General features: G+C 32.8%; 1 protein-coding gene across 1 annotated transcript; it reads right to left on the reverse strand.

Annotated features, from left to right (window-relative positions):
* Window positions 1-4872: 4872 nt before the first annotated feature.
* Window positions 4873-6096, reverse strand: LOC149374845 (uncharacterized). Its single transcript, XM_089590669.1, has one exon. It carries the CDS (start codon window positions 6094-6096, stop codon window positions 4873-4875), a length of 1224 nt encoding a protein of 407 aa, XP_089446795.1.
* Between the last annotated feature and the right edge of the window lie 5414 nt (window positions 6097-11510).

The following is an 11510-nucleotide window of genomic DNA, read 5'->3' on the forward strand; positions in this document are numbered from 1 at the left end:
AGTATGCATTCTTATGTGTGAGTGTTGAATTTTAAGTGGACAGGAAGTTATAAAAGAGAAGAGAGATGCAGTAAGTGAGGGGAGAGTAAGGTATTAATAAGGCTTTTATGATATGAATTCCGCTTGTTTATGTTATTGCTCGTGAATCTTATGTGTTTTCGTCGGGGCTGATGAAACAGTGTTGTAATGAAATACATGTTTTATTTTTTGTATGGTCTCTATTGGGTATGAACAAATTAGGGAACTAAGTTAACAGTTCTCCCCACAACATAGAGCGCTAAATGTTATGTTATGCATCTGGAAAATTACATAGCCTGCTCTACTTCGGTTTAACGATCCTTAAAAAAACTTTTAAAGTTTCTCTAAACTTTAGCAAAATTTTATGTTTGTCTGAACGTTAGCTAAACATAGATAATGAAAAAATGCCTCACTTTTTGCTAAAGTATTCGACTTAAGTTGAGTTTATGTTCATCCAAACTTTACGACACAAATGATAAAAGTTTTTCTTGATTAATATAACGTTGGAAAATGATCGACATGTATATTTAAAATATTTCAACATTCATTTATACACGGACTGTAATTTTCTTTCTTATAGTCTTGCTATGTACAATTGTATTCAACAAAGTACAAGTAATTAGGTAAGTTTTTGTCAGCCTTTATAAACTGCACTATCGTTTGTGAGAAGCCCTTACTATGTATTATTTTCGTATTACTTAATTATCTGTGCTTCTCTTTGTCAGAGCTCAATTAGTCGTAATATAATTTCTGTGTGAGACATCAATATGTCAGTAGTGTACGAAAATTTGATGACGTAATGTGTGAATCAAGGAAGGAAAAAAGTCCTACACTGAGAAAAGTGGTGTTAAAAAAAGTATTATAAGTTTATTAAAAATTACTATATTTTTCGGGAAAGCTTCGACATACTCGCCTGATGACGCAAGTTATTACGTTTAAAATCATTTTTATTATGTTTTAAACAATTTTTATGATACAGTAGATGTACAAAAATTATTCTACAGTATAATAAAAATTACTATGTCCAACATAGTAAAAATTGTGATGATATAATTTTTGCTATAAAACATATTAAATTTTTTTTTTATCGTTTTGAACAGTCCCACATTCAGAAGTAAAATTTGTTATGTGACACAGTAAAATTTGTCATTCCGCTGAATTGCTATTCAGTATAGTAAAAAATAACGATGTTTAAAAGTAATGTTGTATAATGTCTAGAGGTATACACACCTATACAGTGGTCTTAATTTGAGGTTATACGGATTTAAATATTAAGAAAATCAAATTTTTTGATTTATAAGGTAAAAAATTGATACGTGCAGACAATCAATACTGAATCGACTAATTATCCATTGTCAACACTGTGGTTCACAGGAAACCCTTTGATTTTTAACTTATATATGTGTTTGATTAACAGTACACGTTCCCACATGTACTTTATCTATACGCGCGTGGACATAATGTCCCGTGGTCTAGTGGTTGCAGAGCTTGATTCGGAAGCCGAAGGATGAATGTTCAAATCCTAGTCACAGAAAATTTTTTTTTACTAATTAAATTGTATATAACATCGATATAAATTTGTACTCTGTGAAAAAATATCTATGTACATATAACTTATATATACATATATGTATATAATTTAATTTTCTGATAGTTACATGTACTGTCCCTGTGTATATATATAATAACTATTTATTTTTTTCTTATTTCTAAACAAAGTAGAAATTACTATGTTGAATAGCAAATTCTATTATGATCTGGTTTTACTACATAGCATAGCATGTTTTATAATATGGTGAATATATCTCAGCTTACCTATAATAGTTATTTGGGTAACAAGTGCGGAAGAGACGATTTCCCGCACGAGTCGTGATTGACTCGCACGAGTGGCAGGAGTTGACGGGAATGAGTACCAGTTTAGCACACGAGTGCGCAGCACGAGTGTGATCGCAAGGTACGAGATACTGTCACCGGCCACGAGTGCCAGTCTATCACATGAGAGCGGAAAATCATTCCGCATGAGATGCGTACGAGTTTTTTCGCAATGTGTGAGGAAAATAGGTACAAAATAGGTATGAATTTTAATTACCAGTGTGTCGCAAAATTTTTTCCGGTGTGTGGCAATACCATTTCCGTACGCTTTTTCCACACACTGTGTGACAAAAACTTTGCCACACACCTTTTCCGCACACTGTGTGAAAAAACTTTTGCCGCACACCTTTGTCACACACTATGTTGGAAAATCGATTTTCCACACTGATATCAGTGCGGAAAACACTAATTTTCTACCAACTTGCAAGTTGCAAAAAATATAGTAATTTTTATTATAGTTGTAACACTTTTTCTAACACCACTTTTTTCAGTGCACAGACACATTCAAAATAATTTTTTGTTAACATTATGACTAAACAATTGCTGTAAGAAACCTATCGAGTACTTAGAGACAAAATTATGAAGTAAGATAAATTCAAATAAATTAAGAAGTATAAGAGTTATGTTATTTCAAGCGCAGTACGAAAACGTAATTAAAATGTGTTTACTCGTGGTGAAAATTACAATACCGGACGAAATAAAGCAGTAAAGGAAGGGAGTGTCAAGTTAAAAGTTTTGCTGATGAGTTACCAATGCATGTTGGCCACGCCCTTTTGTTATTTCTTTTTTCTACAAGTGCGCACGGCTGCTAAATGGTGACCTGGTGTAGCATGCTGCAAGCGTGAAGTTCTCTTGTCTAGGGCTTATTCGCTAGGGGGCTAAAACTATGCTTATTTCTATTCGATGCGGTAAAGTACACGTGTTCTCGGAGAAAAAAAATTTACTAGGAGGCATAAAAATAAAATGGTTACCAACCGCTGGAACAAGTTATAACTTCTTTAAATATTATTAGTATTATAATTATATTAACTTACTCAGTGTTTCCGTCTAGATAGAGGTGTCCGAATCTTTCTTTTAATTAAGAAGAATTATAAATTGCGGCTTAATTGCTATGAATCCTACTGATATTAAATATAACCTATCCCCCATGTCACCAAAATCCGACTCTTCATGTTAATATTTCGATTTTTATAACTCTGCATCACTGGTACACCTTTTTTCTTTGAAATCACTACAATGCATCTGCACAGAGTTATAAAAAAAAAAGAAATAAAAAATAACTCTAGTTAATAATATTGTATAAAATTATACATAAAAAAATAATTTTCTAATAACACTATTATATTAAAAAAATAATCTCTTATATTATGGAGTTATTTAAGTAAAGTAAATGACCCAATTATGAAACACTCGATGACGATGGTTTGGATATTATAATTTTTTTGAGGCATACAAATGCTTAAAATGTTGGTTTTTTTTTTTTTAATGCCTGTGCAAAATACTAAGAAAATAAATAAAAACTTTTTTCAGTAACAAATATGTAACGAATTTTTTAAAACATAGAAAAAGTTCGATAAAAGTAGTGACCCAGTGTATGAAACGGCACTGAGACGCCATGTCCTAGTCTTTGATACAAAATGTCCCAAAAGATGAAATATAAATAATTTCAAATAAATTGCTCCAAGTATCAAAATATAAGAGTATTTTATTGTTATTCTTAGTATTAAAGAAACATTTTAGAAGTTTTAAACACTTATAAGTAATTGATAACGAAAATTGACTATCAATAATACTGAAAAATGAACCACCCTATATTATAGTACTAAGTTACAAACTTTCCAGCTTGGATTGTTTTTGCAATTCCTTCAATTTATCATTTAATATCTTTTTTTCTTGCTGAATTTTTTTCTTTTGTTCTTGAATTTTTTTTTTATTCTCTATTTTTTCTTCTTTAATCTTGACATCCTGTTGTTTTTTCATTTTTTTGTTCCACCACTGATCAGATGTCCCAGCAGCTGGCAACTTAAGCTTTCCAGATACTTTTAATTTGTCCCTTTTTTTTTTGGCAAATATTGCAAGGGAAGAGTGAAGACAGAGTCAAAATCACTGATACTATTAGTGCCATCAACTGAAAATAAAAGTACATATAAAAAGGAAATTTTCTCTTCAAGTTTTAAATACGTTGCAAAACTAATACGACGCACCTCTGTTAATACTTAAGGCATTCTCCTGATCTAGTGCATCATTATCAATTCTTTTCGGAGTTGAAGTTGGATGGACAACTGGATCCTTTCCAGTATTACTGCTATTTGTTACATTCTGTGTATTTTCAATATTTTGCAAGATATTACTGCCTTCAGGTTGTATAAAAAGTCCTATAAAGGCAACGTATATATTATGAGTAGGGTATTCTTATGCACTTGAATCAAATATATTTCTTTACAGATAATTATAGATTCCATACCTATACTTTGTAATTCGTCCTGCTCATTACAGTATGGCAAATCTCTACTTATAATGTCTACATTAAGAATATCATCTGAAGAGATTTGAACCATACCTGACTGTTGCAACGTAAGAACATTATTATCTTGTGAAAGATTTCTTATTTGATCGTTTGAGTCACTGTTTTCGGTCGACAAAGGTAAACTGTCAGTATGAATTAATTGCTCAACATTTATAGGTAATGGAGAAGTACGTAGTGGTAGGTGATTAGGAGTGTTGATGATTAATGCAGGATCTTCGGGTACTTGATGAGTGTTAGGCATATTCAAATTATCAATAACACGACTTTTATTATTAATCTCACCTAAATATAAAAATCAAACAAAAAATATGTAGTTATTTAAAACTAATGAGATAAAATAAAATAAAAAATTTTGGGGAAAATAATTCCATCACAAAAATTAAAAGATTTCGATATAAATATTTGTAGAACATAATTTTGAGAGAACTGAAACGAAAAATGGAGCAATATTTGGACTAGGTACCGAAAGTTTTTCCACTAAGCTTCACCCAATACTCAAACATAGCTTTTTTTTCTATGTTGCCCGTCCAAGATCCAGCTTCATATGCAGTGTAAAACTCGGCAAGGGTTTCAATTGGTAAACTCTTCTGAAATGCTTCAAGTAGGTTGAAATTGCATGAGTCGGATTGTTGAACTACAGTTTCATTGGGTCGCTTCTTTTTGTTCAACACGTTGTAATTTACAGCTTCAAAATTAGGTGGGTAGAGTCCAGATGCTCTAAATTCACTGATTACCACACTTTTTTCCTCACTCATGCTGTCAAGTGTTTCTTTCAAAACGATTGGAAAGTATTTTTTGTCCAATCTTTTTGTTTGTTTTTTAATTTTCCACTTCGGGACCATTTTTTTCCAGGCTTCTTTAAATGGGTGAAAAAATGATATGTCCAGAGGCTGCAGAATATGAGTAGCATTGGGAAAGAGTCCAATCAATTCAATTGAATAATCACGACAAAAAGCTACTAGAGGTATTGAAATGTGAGAAGAGTGATTATCCATGTAGATAATGATTGGAAACTGGATCTTGCTTTTCAGCAACCATGGATAGAATACGTTAGTTACATATTCAAAAAAAGTTTCAGTTGTCATCCATCCAGAATCTGAAACGCCAATGCCCCAATATGGGGGAGTATTTTCAACGATAGCGTCTGGTACTTCCTCTTTATACTTAAACATAATCATTGGTGGTGCTCGAGTACCATCAGCAGCATACATAAAAAGAGCAGTGAGACTCTCCTTTTCCCCTTCGACGATTTCATAAACTGCTCGTGATCCCTTTCTTGTCAAGACTCTCTCTGACTCAGGACACAGCACCACATTGGTCTCGTCGCAGTTAAAAACCCTGTTTGCAGAGATATCTATCAAGTTTTTTTCTTTTAAGTAAATTTCTTGCTCCTTGAACCAGTCTTTCAAATCCTCTTGGGTGACATCTGCTCTGCTCGTGCTTAAATGCTGGGGTTTCCTGAGAGAAACTTGAGGATAACGCTTCATGAAACTCTCATACCAGTGTCGGCTTGGGCGATCATCAATGAAAGGCGTTGATCTGCCCAATATCTTTACATATTTTTCAACTGAATCAAGAAGCTCTGTTTTTGTTACTGGAGAACCTTTTTCAGCCTTATAAAAAATCCAGTCGACGATTTTTGTCTCTTCAGACCGTGATAGCACAGTGTTAGGGCCCATCCTTTTTTTGCAGCAGCTGGATTCTGTTTTTTCCTCCATAAAGTTGCTGCTGGGACTTCAAAGGCATTAGCTGCTTTTCTCAAGGAAATACCAGAATCAATTAGTTTTAGAGCATTGGTAACTCTATCCTCAGTGTATTGAATCCTTTTTACTTTGTTCTTTTCGCTCTTTCCCACAATAAGAGATTTTTTTAGAATTCTACCACTTTTACTTGAACTGGCTGTGGACCGTTTTGGGGACTTTTTTTTGCATGAGTGCTGCTTTTTCTTGTCGTCAGTTTTCATAATTATTGTGTGAATGTACCTAAAAATTTTATTTAATGATTTAATTAAACAAGCATTATAGCAATAAGTGTGCAATAAGTACTAATATAAGAGAGATTTAGAGGTTAGTGATTTTGTTTACACTACTGCAACTCTTTAATACGCTTACCTTAGTATCAGCCAATGAATAAAAAGTATTTGACTGGTAATTCACTTTTAACAACAAATTTTCGCGCAATAATAAAATGTAGAGACTTTTCAAACTATTACCAATTATAAACACAGCGACTCAGGTGCTGTTCCATAGCATAGGACATACAGTGTTGTGCACACGTCCGCGGAATATGAAACGCGCATTTTTTCGTTTCATGTATACGGACATACTATGAACTACTGTCCCAATGAGTGAAACATACCTACTTACGGTAAAATAAAACAAGATACTTATAAATCCACTATCAATAGCGATTGAGTAGGTCTTATGCCTATGTTAATAAATTTACAGTATAAGCAAGTCGCATTTAATTGAGATTAATTCAATTTCTTCAAAGAGGCATCGTCATCGGCCATTCGTTGCAATTGATAGATGTTTATCCAATACAAGCTAGGTACATATAGAATAATTTTTTTTTGTTTATCGCAACTTTGCTAAATTATATTTTTCGCTCTTTATCATAACTCTGAATATTAAAATTTTGGGAATAATTTTTGCTTTAAACTAGATTGACAAATTTTTCATTTAATTAAGTTAATTCATGAGTGTTCCATACATTAGGACGTTGTTTCATAATTAGGTCATTTACCTTATTAATAAGTCAAATAATAATATTCATTTGAATTTTTCATCCATACCTTCAATTCGCAAGAGATCTCGAAAACTATTACAAAGTATTGATTCCCAACACTGATCCTTGTTGATCTCTTGAGGCTCCCAAATGTACTCAATGACCATAGATGCTGCAAAAAAAAATCAACAAAAATAAGCAACATGATTTTAATAAATATATTATTATATTACAATAAATCAAAAATGTGCGTGTGTGTGTACTGAACGTAGATACTAAGATCAGGCAACTGATTGAGGAACTCTTTGAAAAATGTTATATCTTCATGTAAAACTGACATAGGTCAAATATAATTATTATAACGAGTTTTTAAAGTGTCTTTAGCAATCTAAAATCATAAACTAAGACTTTCTGTGCTTAAGCAACATAAATTTTTAGAACCGTTGGTTATCTTTTATCATTAATTTTTAACAAAATAATATACATACATTCAGGGGATACTTCGATGCATGAAATCGGATGTTCGCAAGTATCTATTGGCACTGAATCATCCTCATCAATCCAATCCATCTTTGATGACTCTGTAAGACAGAAGAAGAAATTAAAAATTAACTTCTGTATAAATATGCCCCAATAAGCACACATATATACGATTTGAGCCTCATTGCTCAAAACATCAAAGATTGTATATTAACAGCAGTTTTCTACAATTTTATGTAAGCCTGCGTAATCCATGCTATAGTCGTAAATACATCTAAACTTCTCCGTAGCATAATACAGACTTTAAACCTAGCAAAAGCTTGCGCGGTACAGCGCATTCTATTTAATTCGAAATTTTTAACAAGTTTTAAAATAACGTCTCAGATGTTATTGTGTTTGTTTGAATCATTTTTGCATTTTTAAATAAGTTTAAACTTTACGACAATTTGATTAAACATTGGGCTTGGTTAAAGCTAAAGGGCGCTACGTAACGGAAATTTGAAATTTGTTTTACCGAGCAGGCAGTGTTGGCTGAGGTAGATATAATTTTCCATTTTTGTCATTAGGACCTACATATAGCTACAAATCTTAGTAAGAAAAATGCAAAAGTTTAATAAAAGGAGAGAGAAAGCCAGTGGTTCTTTTCAAATGAGACCGGCAAATTTCGCAGTCTATTTAAATTGGCTACATAGAGAAAGACGCAAGACCCCAGATAACTCAATACAATTTTATGCACAATAACTTATTTAACTAATCCCAAGCTATTTAACCCAATAACCCAACAGGCTAATAAGTGGCCTCATGAGTTTGAATAAATAACAAAATTCATTAATTAACTAAACAAGCGCTAATCATTACACGACCCAGGGCGCTTACTAGATGCTTTGATTATTAATAAAATAAATCAATAACTCAAGCGCTAATCTCCACACAACTGGGAGAGCCTACTGGCTGCTTTAATTATTGACAAAATAGAATAATAACACAAGCGCTTATAAGCACACAACCCGGGGCGCTTACTGACCGCTTCTTTTGACCAATTCAGATTTTCTAGTCAAGGAAGTAGAGACATTTTTGCTGCGGACACATGTGTTGGTACACTGGAAACCATGAACATTTATTGCAAAAATTGAACTGTTCTTTGAGTGAAGAAAAGTGTAGAATATTGTGACTTTATTTTGTCTTAGTGACCTTATGAGAAGGTGCGAGGCATCACGCACGTGTAGCGTGGTCATCCACTGTGACCTCTGTAATTGATTTACCGGGCCTTAATCTTAATCTCCATCGTTCGGGTTCCATGACTAGTGGCGTGTGGAAGCGACTAGGGCGATTGGAGATTGTGCTCGTTTTCTACAGCGTGGTGAGCTGATTGGAAAACGACGGTTGGTTTAATCGATACCTTCTCGCAACGTGTTTGGTTTATAACCATAGACTTGCGATAGTTAAGGTAAAAGATTTCTCTTTGCGCTAAATAAAAGGATACTCGCGACGTTGCGTGTGTGAAAGATATATGTAGTATATATGTAATTTTTATATATCTCCCTCTCTCTAAGATCTTTATTTTTTACTTTTGTCTTGTCTTAGAAGCACTTTCCTGTCTACATAGTATTTCCTTTTCTCGGACAAATAAATTGTTTAGCTTGCCCAGGCTTTCTCTCCAGTTTCGTGAAGTTTTCTATGCCTAGGTAAGCGTAGTTTTTTTTCACGCGAATAAGTGTATTTTGATTTTACACAACCAAATTCACTCATCCGTCTTCCAGTTAGTGAATTATCATCATATGAGTGTAGGAAGCTCAGTTAACTTACAAATAATGTTATTAGGTTACGCTAAAATTAACAATACATTAAAAAAAAAAAAAAAAAAATAGCTCATGCTCGTTTATCATGACCAATAAAAACGTGTTTTAAATGGTCTGGTCATTAAAACCAGGTGTGGGTCTCAGGACCCCCGAAAAAAGTAAAACTTTTATTTTAAATGTTGTTTAACTTGGTATGGTAAAAGCTGAGAAAATTAGAATACCCCTAATTTCAATAGATCTTAAAAAATTCCATATCAAAATAGTGAAAATTTCAGTCCTAATAATAATATAAGTCCTAATAACTAAAAATAACTCTAGTTAATGATATTGTATAAAATTATACATAAAAAGATAATTTTTTAATAACACTATTATATTCAAGAAATAATCTTTTATATTATAGAGTTATTAAAGTATTAATAAGTTAAATAATAATATTTATTTAAATTTTTCAACCATACCTTCAATCCGCAAGAGATCTCGAAAACTGTTACAAAGTATCGATTCCCAACACTGATCCTTATTGATCTCTTTAGGCTCCCAAATGAACTTGATGACCAGAGATGCTGCAAAAAAAAATTCAACAGAAATAAGCAATATGATTTTAATAAATATATTATTATATTACAATGAATTAAAAATGTGCGTGTGTGTGTAGTAAACGTAGATACTAAGGGCAGGCAACTGATTGCGGAACTCTTTGAAAAATGTTATATCTTCATGTAAAACTGACATAGGTAAAATACAATTAGTATAACGAGTTTTTAAAGCGTCTTCAGCAATCTAAAATCATAAACTAAGACTTTCTGTGCTTAAGCAACATAAATTTTTCTAACCGTTGGTTATCTTTTATCATTAATTTTTAACAAAATAATATACATACATTCAGGGGATACTTCGATGCATGAAATCGGATGTTCGCAAGTGTCTATTGGCACTGGTTCATCCTCATCAATCTCATCCATCTTTGATGACTCTGTAAGACAAAAATAAGAAATTAAAAATTAACTTCTCTAAAAATATGCCCAAATAAGCACACATATATACGATTTAAGCCTCATTGCTCAAAACATCATAGATTGTATATTAACAGCAGTTTTCTACAATTTTATGTAAGTTGGCGTAATATATGCTATAGTCGTTAATACATTTAAACTTCTTCGTAGCATAATACAGACTTTAAACCTAGCAAAAGCTCGCGCGGTACAGCGCATTCTATTTAATTAGAAATTTTTAACAAGTTTTAAAATAACGTCTTAAGTGTTATTGTGTTTGTTTAAATTATTTTTGCATTTTTGTATAAGTTTGAACTTTACGCCAATTTGATTTAACAGTGGGCATGGTTAAAGTTTGAGGGCGCTACATAACGGAAATTTAAAATCTTGTTTTACCGTACAGGCAGTGATGGCTGAGGCGGATATGATTTTGCATTTATGTTACTAGAACCTACGTATAGCTACAAATCCTAGTGAGAAAAATGCAAAAGTCTAATACGAGGAGGGAGAAAGCCAGTGGTTCTTACCAAATGTGACAAAAACATTTGCAGTATATTAAAATTGGCTACATGGAGAAAGACGCAAGACCCCAGATAACTCGTTGCAATTTTATGCACAATAACTCATCTAACTAATCCCTAGCTATTTAACCCAACAACCCAATGGGCCAATAAGTAGCCTCATGAGTTTGAATAAATGATAAGATTTATTAATTAAATCAACAAGCGCCAATCCTAACACGACCCAGGGCGCTTACTAGATGCTTTGATTATTGATAAAATAAAACAATAACTCAAGCGCTAATCTCCACACAACTGAAGAAGCCTACTGGCTGCTTTAATTATTGATAAAATAAAAAAATAACACAAGCTCTTATCAGTACACAACCCGGGGCGCTTACTGACCGCTTCTATCGACCAATACAGATTTTCTAGTCAAAGAAGTAGAGACATTTTTGCTGCGGACACATGTGTGCGTACACTGGAAACCATGAACATTTATTGCAAAAATTGTACTGTTCTTTGAGTAAAGAAAAGTGTAGAATATCGTGACTTTATTTTGTCTTGGTGGCCTCATGGGAAGGTGCGAGGC

Source organism: Copidosoma floridanum, unplaced genomic scaffold (genome assembly GCF_036245765.1).
Source record: "Copidosoma floridanum isolate Cflo_tuat_1 unplaced genomic scaffold, Cflo_Japanese_pri ptg000013l, whole genome shotgun sequence".
Lineage (NCBI taxonomy): Eukaryota > Metazoa > Arthropoda > Insecta > Hymenoptera > Encyrtidae > Copidosoma > Copidosoma floridanum.

Bases quoted from the DNA above. Each gene is read 5' to 3' on its own strand.
- LOC149374845 (XM_089590669.1), bottom strand. From the start codon at position 6,096: ATGGGCCCTAACACTGTGCTATCACGGTCTGAAGAGACAAAAATCGTC.